General features: G+C 42.0%; 1 protein-coding gene across 1 annotated transcript in view; it reads right to left on the bottom strand.

Annotated features, from left to right (window-relative positions):
* The window catches only part of fat3b (FAT atypical cadherin 3b), a 77,934-nt gene that overhangs the window by 36,303 nt on the left and 27,463 nt on the right, over nt 1-14,168 (bottom strand). The window contains exons 9-22 of the mRNA XM_017041824.2: nt 12,927-13,137; nt 10,396-10,467; nt 8,637-8,773; nt 7,522-7,797; nt 7,091-7,301; nt 6,167-6,381; nt 5,451-5,609; nt 4,445-4,566; nt 4,170-4,352; nt 3,618-3,732; nt 3,246-3,527; nt 2,622-2,972; nt 1,767-1,940; nt 1,119-1,649 (exon numbers count right to left, since the gene is read on the bottom strand). Coding sequence (XP_016897313.1) covers nt 1,119-1,649; nt 1,767-1,940; nt 2,622-2,972; nt 3,246-3,527; nt 3,618-3,732; nt 4,170-4,352; nt 4,445-4,566; nt 5,451-5,609; nt 6,167-6,381; nt 7,091-7,301; nt 7,522-7,797; nt 8,637-8,773; nt 10,396-10,467; nt 12,927-13,137 — 3,039 coding nt within the window. The remainder of the gene's footprint in view (nt 1-1,118; nt 1,650-1,766; nt 1,941-2,621; nt 2,973-3,245; nt 3,528-3,617; nt 3,733-4,169; nt 4,353-4,444; nt 4,567-5,450; nt 5,610-6,166; nt 6,382-7,090; nt 7,302-7,521; nt 7,798-8,636; nt 8,774-10,395; nt 10,468-12,926; nt 13,138-14,168) is intronic.

A 14,168-nucleotide genomic window follows, 5' to 3' on the forward strand; every position in this document is an offset into this window, starting at 1 on the left:
ATCAAAGAAAATACATCTAATATTTTACGTATGGGAATTACTCTGCTTAGAACACTATGCATTGGAAAAATATCTCCATGACAACCGTAGATTTCAGCTAATTTTGAGCCAGAATAAACCAGTAACAGGTTAAAGATATGTTCAAGTGGATCGACCAGATCATTCACTCAACAGTAGGACTTGTTGTTTTACTTCTTTTAAGAATTCATGTCAAGAAGAAAAGCCTGAATCCATCATCAAACTTTTGCTCTATTTTTCTAAATTTAAAACGTGTGGCCTCTTTCTGTTTTTGCAGTGTAGGCACCTGTGTAGGCACTTATTATGACAATCACTTTGTTCTAGTGCGACACCAGAGCTAATTTATAAAAATTTACACTTCACGGCTCCAGATGATTCACCTAATTAGTTTGTAATTAGTCAAAAAGCCAGCCAATGAGCCATAAAGCCTAAGAAAACAAACAGAAGAGAAACTCCAGTTTCTGATGGTTTAAAGTCTGCTCATGTCATGGAGGGGGCGGTCGGTGGTCTGGTGGGCTGAAAATCGGAGAAAGTTCAAGTCCCGGACTTCATATATACTTTTTTGTTCTGTTACAGGTTTGAAAGCATTTGTAGAACATCATCAGTGGCTCACATTAATGTTCTAGATCTGTTAAGAGCACCACCTAGAGTCTGAATTTGGGACTTTGTCAACTATGTTGTACTCTGGCCAGAACTGCTGGTTTTCATATCAGAAATGCAAAACCACTTCCTCAAGCCTGAGTATGTTATCAACCATTATGATCATCGGTGATGAAGATTATCTCCTACCTTACCTTCTGTATCCTTTTAAAATTTAATCTCACATTTAAATAGCAGACTAAAGAGACTGATTAAAGGAGACAATATGTCTCGGAATCCTTTTGCACCAACTGTTTCTCATCTGTTATTCACCAAAGGTCAAGAGCTTCCACTGGGAAATTCATGGGGAAAATATCACATTGTATCCTCATACATAAATTATATGGCATCTAATATTCATACACTGTGCGTTTTGTGAGTAAAAAAATAATTTGGGGAGAGTACACACTGGCCCGCCTCGCCAAGCAAACAGACACACACGCACGAAAACAAACACAAACCTGTAACACTGTTGTTCCAATCATGGCGTTTTCGGGAAGCACAGCGGCGTAGGAGTTCCTCTGAAACACTGGTGGGTTATCGTTTACGTCCAGTACAACAACGTCTACATCCACCTCCGACCTGGCGCCCGTTAGCGTATCCGCGGCCTTCACCGTGAGCCTGTAGTACTGCGTGGTCTCGTAGTCTAATGGATGAACCACGTTGATGATCCCTGAGTCAAAACCGATGTCAAACTGAAGGGACGGGTCTCCGTCACTGATAGTGAAGATGATGGTCTGGCCTTCAGGACTGCTGGCGTTTATGGACAGGACGGAGGAGGAGACGGAAACGTCCTCTCTGACTGTGACACCGTAGAAGGACTTGTCAAAAACCGGCATGGCTTTGTTGACTACGGTCACTGGAAGCTCCACCTCAGTGGACAGAGGAGGGAGTCCACCATCAGTGGCCACGATGACCAGTCTGTACTCTCCCTTGGACAAGTCGGACTCAAAGGCTCTCTTTAGGCTGAGCTCACCTGTCATAGCATTCATCTAGAATGGAAAAAAATGGCGCAAAATTAGCCCGGACATTAGAGAAATGCAACAATTCTAAAGCTCTAAAAATATCATTACAGGTGCAATGCAACATGAGAAAGATGAAGGTTTGACCTGAAAGTTCCTGTGCTGCTCCTTGAGACTGTAGGTCAACTCTCCGTTCAGACCATCGTCTCGATCAGTGGCTGAGACTCTGAAAATAGCAGATCCTGGATCTGCTTCCACTTGTACAGCAGCGTAATAAGGCAGGTTGACAAACTCCGGAGCGTTGTCATTCACGTCCTCCACCTGGAGAAGACGTTAGGTGTCATTCACGTCCTCCACCTGGAGAAGAGGCTGTAGGTCAGATTGTTTTACGTTTCCTACTCATAATCCTACAATATCTTGGCTAAAATTTAGCTAACATTGACACAATATAACTTTAATTTTCTTTTTGTTATTTTCACTGACTTTAGTTGTTCTTAGCCAAATGTTCATTTTAATATAGGTTAACTTTCATATTTACTTTTGGCTAACCTGTGTTAGCTGGCATTTGTTATACGTTGGATCCGTTTTTTTCCCCGGGTAACGTTCGAATATATTTTCCATATTTCTGCTTGTTGTTTTTTCGACTATAATTATAATAAAATATATATATATATAATAATAAAAAAAAATACCTGACGCTTTAATCACATTACAAAAACCACACACGAGATGAAGTGAGACTAATCTGCGCCTCGAATGAGAAATTGATTAAGATCATTTTTAAATCAGGGAACTCTTCACGGTTGTCAGGAAGTGCAGAGCACACTCACAGTGAGCAGTTCTGTTTGTTTGGTAATCACAGCGGAAAAAATCAGTCAGTCTACAGTCAGGCCGTGTCAGCCGTGAGCAAACATCATTAATGACTCACGCACACACGGCCGTGAGCAAACATCATTAATGACTCATACACTCACGCACGCACACACGTGTTTTCACTCCCACCTGCACTTGTACAGTGACCCTGGCAACTCGGAGTATTTCATCCTCTCTGTTAACCTCCACCACCAGCTCATATCTCTCCTTCTCCTCTCGATCGAAAGGCACACCGGTGGTGACCACGACTCCGCAGGTCGGCCGGATGATGAAGAGTCCACCGGGGTTAAGGAGGGTGTATTTCAGAGGTTCATTGAGACGGTGGCCCACCGTGTTCACAACGGTCACTAAAGTGACATTAGGTGTGTTCTCTGGGAGGAAGGCGGTGTAGACGGGGGAGGTGAAGAGGAGGCCGTTGTCGACGACTTCTCGAACCAGGACTGTTACTGATGCTGTGCTGGAGAAACGTCCGTCCCATACCTGCAAATTAAACAAGAACGAAAGGCTAATAAGGTTGCTTTCTGCAACATATTGCCCCCTGCTGCTCCTATAAATTATTAAAATGATAAAACACGTCCTGCTAACAATACTACACAATGCATTAGGGTAAATAGCTGGAGTAAATCAACAAAAAGACACCGTTCTGACCCTGTGCTCTCAGCTCCCAGTGGAAATCACTGCAGAACAGTAGCTGAATCCATTTGCATGCTAAAGATCAGAGCTAGCGACAGGACACGCAGAAAATAGAGTTACCTTCACACCAAAACGAAGACTGTCCTTATTGAGATTTGGATTAACCACGGTCACGACTCCAGTGAGCGGCTCCACAGAGAAAAAATCAACATTGTTCTCCACCAGGGAGTAAAGTAGAGGAGGTGTGCCGGACTTGTCGGGGTTCGAGGACAAATCTGGGGTCGTATCAGGGTCAAAGGCATCAACCCTAATGACCTGGACGCCCACGTAGGTGGGCAGGAGGAGGACGGTTTCATACATAACCTGGGAAAACCTTGGGGGTGAGTCGTTAATGTTGATCACCTACAGAGAGGAAGAGACACAGAGACAAATCACAGAGGGAGTGGTTTATGAGGCAGTGGAAGCCGGTTGATGTGGGCTTTTTCTTTTTACCTTTATGAGTACTTCTGCAGGCCAGTCAGCAGATCTGGGTGGCTGACCACTGTCTTCAACATGAACCCGGAACACAAACTCTGAAAATGTCTCATAGTCCAGGCTGGAAATTGTTCTGAAATATAAAAACCAGGGTCAGGACTTAGCTGAGGGTCAAAGCAGAGACAGTAAATTGTGTCTTTTCCCCTAGAACCTTCTACTAAATCGAATTGTGTCTTTTCCCCTAGAACCTTCTATTAAATCGATATCTATGTCCCTGTAAACTTGGTAATTAAATGTGCACAAGTTATTTTAACTTTATTTTGTGAAGATATAAACATTTAAACCCTCATAAAAAATTCAAATTAAACCCATCAATGCTCTGATGTATGGTAACACTGCCTAACAGTTACAGAAAAAAAACAAACAAACTAAAAGTTAGTTAGAAGTTTGTCAACATAAAAATATAAATGACATTGCAAACAAACTAAAAGTTAGTTAGAAGTTAGTCAACATAAAAATATAAATGACATTGAACACAGACACGGTCATTCTTCGTCTACGTCACCGTACCGTATGGAGCCAGTCCCTGAGTCCACGCTAAAGAACAGGCGAGCCGTGTCTTCTACGATCTGAAACTTCAGCAGAGCGTTGTGATTGTGGTCCCTGTCTGTGGCCTGGATCACTAAAGGGTTCCCGTCCTCCCCGAGGACCACACTGTTGACTGGGGCAGCTTCGCTGATTTCACCCACATATCTGATAAAACAGAGAAAATGCTGAGGTGAGTGAGGCTCCAACCACAGCTTTTTTTTGTGGGTGGACTTTCAGACTTTCAGCAACACTGGTACCTGGTTTGTTTAAAGACCGGCGTGTTATCGTTGACATCTCCAACCTGGACCACAACACTGGTATTGGCCTCTAGTCTAGCCATGCTTAGGGCCTGCACTACCAGAACGTAGGATTGGGTTTGCTGTCGAAACAAAGATGAGAAAACGTTAGGTTAGAAAGAGCTATCGAAAGTACGTGATGGGAAGTCCATCCATCAGTAAGAGGAGGGGATCCAACCAGTGACCTCCATACTAGCCACTGAATGACACTTTAGCCTGGAGTGCTTTATTTATGTCCAAAAACCAGTGACCTCCATACTAGCCACTGAACGACACTTTAGCCTGGAGTTACAGAGTGCTTCATTTATGTCCAAAAATTGTTGTTGTTTTTTTTTTTAAGGAAGTGCACCTTTTGTTTTCTTATTTTTGTGAAGTGAAAAGACCAAAGACAAGTACAAAATTTAAGGGGTGTCTCTCAAATCTCAGTGTCAGGGACTGTAGAGGAAGATAAATTACTTTGGTGAAATACCTTACTAGCCTTCGTATCGGACCTGATAAAGATTATAGCACCTGATGGAAACCTAACCTTGAGCGGAGTGTTTGTGATGCAGCCATTAGAACAGGACAGATTGCAGCGATGGAGAGGAGACTAGATTATACCGAGTGTCAAATGTGAAGGCTGTGACACGGTGGTTCCTGAAAGTGGACAATTATTCAGAGAGGACCTCAAATGTTATCCATGCACTACTTCAAGAAGCAAAAAGTAAAACTTTTTGAACTGAATCTCATCAAGTCGTCACTGCAGCCTCTGTTTCTCTGTGTTGCGCGAGGATGTGGCATTCGTATTTGAAAAAAGGCTGGAGGAGTTGTTTTCCTGCTCTTCAGAAATCAACAAAACAGAAATTCTGTCCTGAGGTGATCAAACATTTCCATACGACAATCTACATGCACGAGTGTCTACAATGAGTTTGGGGCAGATGGTGCGAAATTGTCACCGAGCTTGTGCTGCAAAATGTTACGGACGAACCTCAAAGTCAAGTGTTCTGCGAGTGCTGATGACTCCGGTGTGATGGTTTATGATGAAGCAGCGCTCATCGTTCCCTCTGATGATGGTGTAGACGAGAGGTGAACGACTGCGGGCAACGACGGTTGTCACATACGTCCCAGTAGTAGAATTCTCCAATATCTGAGGGAAAATGTCATTGTTGGAGGGTCAGAAATGGGCAGGACAATGAGTTTAAAATGTTCAAATTAGCCATTCAAATTCCCATTCTTGGAACTTTTATTAGCTCTGTAAAATATAATGTTAGAACTTAGGGAGGAAAAAATGTCATCTGTAAGAGGCACACGTCTGGCTTAAAAAAAGTTAAATGACTCAAAATGACTAAATATGCTAAATATTGGCAGAAAATGTGTTTTATTTTGAAAATTACTAATCAAAAACAACAAACAACAATACTTAAAAAAAAATCAAAAACAACAAACAACAATACTTACTAAAATTCTAAAACTATCTAAAACTAATTTAAAAAAACAAAATACATGAAGCTAAAAATGTTGGTTAAAATTTTAAACATGAGATTTGCCATTATTGCTAATGGAAAATTGTTATTTTCCTTCCCTGTAAAATCAGCAGCTCATTCTTCCTTATCATATTTGACATAAGTGTCCTTGCTTTCTAAGGTAAGATGTTTTTCTAGCAGCCCTCTCTGCTCATTCTGCTCCATCCCTGTGTTCTCTTACCTCAGCCTGATATTCGCTGCGTGTAAATTTCGGCGTGGAAAACTCGGAGAGGATCAGGGAAATGTGAACAAAAGACGAGGCTATTAATGGAGGAAATCCACTGTCTGTGACTCCGACTGTGAGGGAATAGGAGCCCACACAGGTGGGATCCAGATCCCTGGCAATGAAGATAATGCCGGTGGCATTATCAATGGAAAACACACCGCCGCTGTTTCCTGAAAGCAGACACATCAACAGCAGCAGCAAGGTCACGGAGTAAAGAGAACAATGTGTTTCCTGCATTATTGAACAGGGGAGAAAGTGGAACGAGGAACTCTCCGATGATATTTCTTAGTATTGAGTACAGGATAACATTAATTGCCTCTTACTTTATCCACCCGTTGACACTATGATAATGTGACTCAGCTCTGAATACTGATTGACTGACCTGGCCAACCAAACGAATTGATTTTCAGTAGATTTTTTAATCTCAACTAGATGGAAAATCTAAACATACTCTTCACAGAGAGAAGTTTTGCACTGTTGAGTCGTTGTCTTGTTTACCAGAGACCCCAAAATTTACGCATGGATTGGACAATGTTCATAAAAATGACGCCTACTTACTTTTTCTCTGTAATCGTGACATTATATATACTGGAAACCAGCAAATTAAAATGAGGCAAGAAGTTCCTACACTGACCTGAGGTGGCGCTGTTTGGCTATTTTGCTAATGTTCATGGCTACGACTCCAGAATCTCTTTTAGAAAAATATTTTTGTTGGTAAATATTTGGGCTTGAACTGACTTAGTAATGTTTCAAATTTTCATGTTCTGGAGTTTGACTGATATTCAATTGTTCCGAAAGAATGAGACGAAAAACAAAAAGAGAACGTTTTTACATCAGCTGGTGCACAGGCGCTCATAAAGACTGCAGATAGCATCAAACCTGATTCTATGGTGTACATTAGCAGCCCATTAATCCCACTGTCTTTGTCCAAAGCTGTCACTTGAAGGACAGACGTTCCGACAGGGGAGGACTCGTAGGTCACTGCTTCATACGCCGTGCTGGTGAAGTATGGGATGTTATCATTGGAGTCCTCCACCGCCACCAGGATCCGAGCCAGGTCGCGGTTAAATGGGAATTCTTGATCCTTGACCTAGAGCAGCATCAGGCAAAATGAGAGTTGCATACACACAGGGTGGCAGGAGGCAATAAACGTAAAAGAAAAAATGTAGCTAAAATTAAGTGAGGCAGGCAGAGCTGCCAAGAGGTGCATTACTTGGAAGAGAGCACAGGGAAAAAACACACATTCAGTCTAATAGTAAAAGCTAAACAAGCACCCACACACAGAGTGGAGCAACATAACTTCCCCTCACCATGATAGTCAGGATGTGCTGTGTTCTGGTTTCATAGTCCAGCCGGTCTGCGGTGTAGACCACCCCGGTACCCGGGTTGACCCTGAACAGCCTCATACTGGCCGGGTCTACGCTGCTGTAGATGGAGAAGCTCAAACGCGCACGTTCGTCCAGGTCGGACGCTCGAACCCGTAGGAGCTCCGTGTCTGCGGGTACGTCCTCCGACACGCTGACGTCGTAGGCGGTCTGCGAGAAGACCGGAGGGTTGTCGTTGCTGTCCAGTACCCTGATGAACACCTGGGGGACAATAGGTGGAGGGTTATTTTGCAAAATTGGTGACTTGTTTTTTTTAAGAAAAGAAAACGACTTTGAAATAGTGCCATCAATGGATTCGAATGTAATTAATGGTGTGATCGTGTCAAACTCAAGGCCCGAGGGCTAAATTCAAGCCGTTTGGTGTGGCCCGTGGGAGCTTAAAAACCTTTTACTTTAATTAGTAAAAATTAAGTACATAGTTTCATTGTGTACCACTGTGGCCCGGTACCAAATGATCTATGGACTGGTACTGGTCCGTGGACCGGGGGTTGGAGACCCCTGATCTATGCAGTCTTCCAGTTACTGTGTTGCATTAACTGCTAATTAATCACATCTCTGTGATCAACACTGAACACACAGGAGACGTGGCCTTTTTTGATAACGCGGTGCTTCTTCAGTACATGACTAATAAATGGCAAACCCATTGTTTACGCTGATTTTTTTAAAGCCTTTAATTGTCCGAGAAGACACGGGGTAATTATGGGATTTATAAAAATTCTTGACCTTTACTATCGCGGGATAATCCCATTAATCCAATGATATGAAGGATATTCCTTAAAAGGCTGACCTGGAATGCCACCCAAAGGCAGCAGCAGCAGCAGCAGCAGCACAGGAAATGTCAAAGGCAGAGTATTTTTTTTTCCATAGTCAGCAAGAGATAATTTCCCCCCCAAAAAGAGGGGAGAGCAGGGAAGGGAGGGAGGAGGAGAGATGGGAGTAAACAGCTCGCAAGGAAGAGGTAACAATAATTGAATGTGATGGGGGTCTGGGAGTGTATGAATAGCTGTGCCAGTGCATAACAAATTGAAAGTGTGAGTAACCTGTGCCGTGGCGGACTTGGTGCCATCTGTCACCTGGATAGACATGTTGTACACAGACTGGGCCTCGGCATCTAAGGGCTTGGCCACCACCAGAGTGGCTACGCCGACTTGAAGGTCGAACTGCATGTCAAAGCTCCCTGGAAGTGCACACAAACATACACACAGGACCCGTTAAAGTCTTTCAGTATTCACGTTGTGTACTAAACTCAGGAGCACTAAGTTATTACTGTGTAATTGTTTTGGCCAGGTGCCTGCGTCTGGGGCTGGAGGGTGTGCGAAATAAACCAAAATGAACTGAAATGCAATGCATCGCAGCACCGGACGCAGGCGGCAGCCAGAGAGCTGTTCACGGCTGCAGCAACATCTGTCTTATCGCTCCGAAACACAACTCATCTCAGAGATCAAAAAACCCGCAGCCGGGCCTTTTTCCGCCGGCAGAGAGTGTACAGTTTAGAGGCTTAATGTTTGATTAAAGCCAGAGGCCAGAGTTGATGTGCGTTAGGTATTCAGCACCATCCCGCGTCTCACTTCACCGTCCCTCTCGAGATATCCAGTCCGCAGCATATGAATACTGATTGGGCATTTTTTTTGCAGACGCACTGATGCGTGCTGAGTTGAGACGGACCGCAGGAATTTATAGGTTTTATATTGGTTGTTGTTGTTTTCTTTTTTAAGGTGGAGGATGTTCAACAATTCACCACGGGAAAACTGTCTCACTGCATTAGGAAAATAGAAACAACAGTGTGGAGGATCTGAATAAACACGTTTACAACACGACTGCAGGAGTGTAGATACAGCACAGGGAATAAGGGAATAAGCAAAAAGAAATTAGTAAAATGGAGAACATTGGGCTAATTATTAGCTGACACAGCAATAAGTTAGTGAATATTTTGCAAATTGATACTAAAACATAAAACAGAAAGAGCAGGACTAACCAAAGAAACTTTTCAAGTTTCAAAAAGAAAAGTTTTTTTTAACAAAAAGGTATGGAAACACATTACAAACTGTGTCCAGATGTACTCTAGTTTGATGATGGAGATGGAGAAATATAATAATGTTAAGTATTGCAGTCAGAGAGTCAGGCTAGGTTCAGACTGGGATACCTCAGGGATCAACTCTGGGCCCCTTCTAGATTGCAATGGTAATGTACACAATGAAAGATGAGGTCAAACCTGAGGCTCAGTGGACCATAGTGGACCACAGTGAGAGAAAGCTGAGCTGAAGTTGACAAATCTGTTGGTTTTGAGATTTCTATCAGGACATGATGGAGAATCCAGCTTCCAGTTTTGAAAAAAAGATAGAAAAAATGTATAGATACAAGGAATGAGAGCATGAATATTTGGTTTAAACAAAACAAATGATTGGATGAGGTGAGAGCGGATGGGACATTTCTGGACAATAAATATAGACAAATACCACCAGGAAACCTTCTCCTCAAACTGGATTCAAACCTGTAACCTTTGTGAGGCGTCAGTGATGTACTAGCTCTCCTGACTGCAGTCCATCTCCTCCATATCTACTCCCCAGCAGTGCTGTGGCCGAACTAATGATAAAACCTGTCCTGCATAGGAAAACATACACTTGTGGTGTTTGTTTGCAAAAAAAAATCCTTTTTGTAAACTCCGATCGATCTGTGCTGCCCGTGGGTACACCAGATCCTGCTGCCGCTGCCTGACGCATTTCTCTGAATTTTACAGTTTCTCTAAAACCCGAGGCAACGGAGAAAAGCGGCGGAGCTAAATGTGCCTTTTTACCAGACCTGTGTCAAGTGAGCAGTTTCTTCCACACGCATTTTGCGGAATGTAAAACATCTCTCGGGCCAGTCGTCCTCCTGAGAAGAAGATATAACAAAAAGAGAGTCAAAGTAAGAACGGGGGAGGAAGATATTTTCCGTTTAACTGCAGGGAACGAAGGGTATTCAAGGTCTGCATCATTTACACTTCATACAGCGCTGTGCCAAGTCGACATCCTTCACATACATAAGCGTTATTAAGTAATGCAAACAGACACACACATTGGAATATTCCAGCACAGGATGGGAAATGTTATTCTCTCATGAATGATAATTCAAATCCAGCTCCAGAAAGTTCCAGAGAAAACTACCGTCTTACTTTCAGTGAAGAGAGAGAGAAAAAAGAAATGTTAATGATTTTTTCTCCCCTCTGTACAATTATCCCCTCTGGTGTCATAAAAACTTCAACACATTTGCCCCTTTTCCTGCATTTTATAAAAAAAGATTGATGGAAAATGTTGTTCATTTCATCACTGAAATCAAAGAAACTGATTGTGATAATTAAAAACTGAGATGAATCAGATATTATTGTCTTTACTAAATGAGAGCGGCAGGCTTTCGCTGTTTGATTTGGAAAAAAAAAACCCTGAAGAAATTGTGCAGACTTTGCCCTTTGCTGCTGTATAATTACTCTAAACAACAGAATGCACCGGGGGCATTTGGATTTGAATGGGCTAATTTTGATCAGATCCCTGAGAGGAAGTGGAAACAACATCTGGAAAAATGGTGGTGAGGAGCGGCGGAAGCACTGAACACAGATTCAGAGATTGTTTTCGTTTTTCTAATTACAACATGACTTTTCTGCTACAACATCATTTTTATCTCATAGAAATTTGATCTTTTCTCACATTTAATCCCACAAGGCGGTCTCAAGATAGTTGGACTTTGATGTATTCCTGTTTATGTGCTGAACTGTTCAGCATTACTATTCCAAAAATCCTGGAAATCTCTTCCCATCACCTCCAACAAAATGACAAGACAAGCAGGAGACACATCCTGCATACTTTTCAAAATTCATTGCTAAGTTTTTTTTTTTTTTTACTCTCTTGTTACTCACAGTTTACAGCTGTGTTTAAAACATAGGCTCGGGGCCAGACCCTGTACGTGTCTTCACTTTATGTGGCACGATTATATCCTCACAGAAAAATTAAATTAATCAATATGAGGCAGAATAATAAACCTAACTAGATAAGGGTTTACAGCCTAATCTATAACTGAAGCACAATTTGAAAAAAAAAAAGTGAAAATTAAAAAAGTGAAATTTAACGGTGTTTCAGGAGCTACAGTATTAGTTAAAGATTTGCATTTTCATTAAGATATAAAAGTATGACATCAAAGGTATGGAAGTCTAAAAGTCAAGAGCTCATCAGTCATTAACCCTTTAACACTGATGTATATGTATGTACTATTTTAAGTATAGTTTCTATATATTTATATATATATATATATACTATATTTTTTCTGTATATTTTCAAGCTATGTTCAAAGAGAAGTACACCGATGTTTTTAATCATTTTTGGAATTTGAATTAGCTCATTTTGAAAATAACTTCTGACTTAGAGAAATGGGGAAAGTTGGTCTTGAGGAGCTGCGGGAGTCGATTCACTAACTTTTCCTGCTCCGGACATTCCTCAAAGGAAACATAATGAATCCCAAAAATCAATCGGAGGCAGAAAAACGAGCCTGGTTAATTGCATCTACTGCACATGGTTTTTTAGTAAGTAAGAGTAAAAGGTTTGCATTGACTTCAGTGATGGAGCTACACTACAGGGCAGAGCTGCTGGTTCAATCCCCATTCTTTCTGTATGAGGTCGACCTCTTCTGCCTGTTTGTCTTTGAGACTTTTATTGATAAAAGTCTGGATAGTTTTCTGACATTCTTTGTTGATTTTTTTTATTTGTTTGTCTGAAGTCGTTTCCTTTTGGTAAAGAAAAAAACATTTGGAGCTGGAGCTGAAATCAGGTGCAAATGTTCAGAACATTTTAGAAAACTTTGACGAGATGTTCCAAAGAGACGCAGATCTCATCTTTACTGGTGTTTTGGTATAATAGGACAGACTTGTTGAAGTAATGAAGTCTTTGTTTTAAATCTCCTCAGTATCCGTGCTCTTCTGAAGTACAAGGACAACAGCACTTTGTTCAAACTTTTCTACGGCACGCTGTGAACAGCGCTGTTTGCTTTGGCTCTCGCAAACAGTCCCAACTAAATAAATAAAAACACCATCAAGATACTTTAACTGTGCAAACAGTTCCATTAATCAAATGCAGCATGTTTTATTCATCCCCCAGGAAGCTCGTCAAGGTTACAGCTGCTCTCTGTGTGACTGACGGCTCCACATTTTCATTAATGTGTCGCTTTAAGTGCAATTCAAACATAAAATATGATCATCGGTCGTTGCTTTGCGCGTTGTTTTGTCGGAAACATTTCAATAATGAGTGCGACGATAATGAAAACAATGCATATGTATGATTTTGAACGACATTTTTTTTTTCTCTTACCCACGATGTTAAACCAGACAGGTGTCGTGGACTGACTGATCGCCACCACGCCCACCGGCTGAGCCACGCCAGCTGTTTCGGAAATGGAGAAATTGTAGTACCTCTGAGTGAACGATAGGGGCAGAGGTGAGGGTACAGGTTTGCGAATCCACTCGATGTGAAGTTTGACCGTTGACCACAGCGGCGGATTTCCGCCGTCCTCTGCCTTTATCTGCCAGAAGGAACAATGGTGTAAATCCATACAGGAGCCAATTAGGTTTGACATGAGACGACGTTAGCATCGGCGCAGCCGTTTAGATTTACAATTGATCCCCAAGTCCACGTGAGGGAGCAGATAAGTATTCGAGTCAAGCAGACGTCGAGAATATATTAAAAATCGCACACGTTCGACACCGGTGGTCAAAACCGACACTCAGGAAATCCATACACTAAATTTACATACACCTGACCCCCCCGCACCCCCCTCACCCCCACCCTCAGACGACACCCACCCCCCAGTCCATTAGAGAAATTTCATATTGACCTTAAAAATTGATCTGAGCCCATTACCCAGCGTGTCTGTCCCCACCCGACTCCTAAAACCTCCGCCTGCCTTTTAGGACACAGTGGGAAGATCATTCATCAAAGTAAAGAAGCCAAATCTACTAAGGGCAGAAAAGAAAAAAAAAATTAAATATAATTTAAAATATGATAAATTATAATGTGCCATGTCAGTAGACAAGGCAATTCAGTTATGAGCTCCTTTCCACTAAAAATATGGGCACCATCTGTACTCCTTCAGTCATTTATTATCCGCTGCTTCAGTCTGGAAGGCTGCGGGTCTAATCTGTGGATCTAATCTGGATGGTTGGGCCAGGCTGTGTGGACAGTTGACCAGTCGTACTGCAGGGTCAACACATGGGCACAGAAGGCCCAATTAAATGTAGATTTGAGCCAATTCAGATTAGGATTAGCAGAAGAAGCTAATTAACTTTAGCCCAGTTAAGTCCAGCTGAGTTCTTCAGCTGCCACTGTACTGATGTAGTTCTGTCATTTTGATGTTGTACACAGGGTTAGGTAAGTGACAGTAGCCAAAAATTAATATTATCTATTCAAAAGTGACTTCACATTGACAAGGAAAAGAGCTAAAACCTAAAGTTAGCCCCAGGGAACAAGTAAGTTGGCCAAAAATATTGAAATAGTGTGCCAGTAATCCGACTAAATGTGTATAAATTCAGCCAAAGAATAGTAAAAGTATTTTTA

Source organism: Cynoglossus semilaevis, chromosome 19, assembly GCF_000523025.1.
Source record: "Cynoglossus semilaevis isolate Cse_v1.0 chromosome 19, Cse_v1.0, whole genome shotgun sequence".
NCBI classification, from domain to species: domain Eukaryota; kingdom Metazoa; phylum Chordata; class Actinopteri; order Pleuronectiformes; family Cynoglossidae; genus Cynoglossus; species Cynoglossus semilaevis.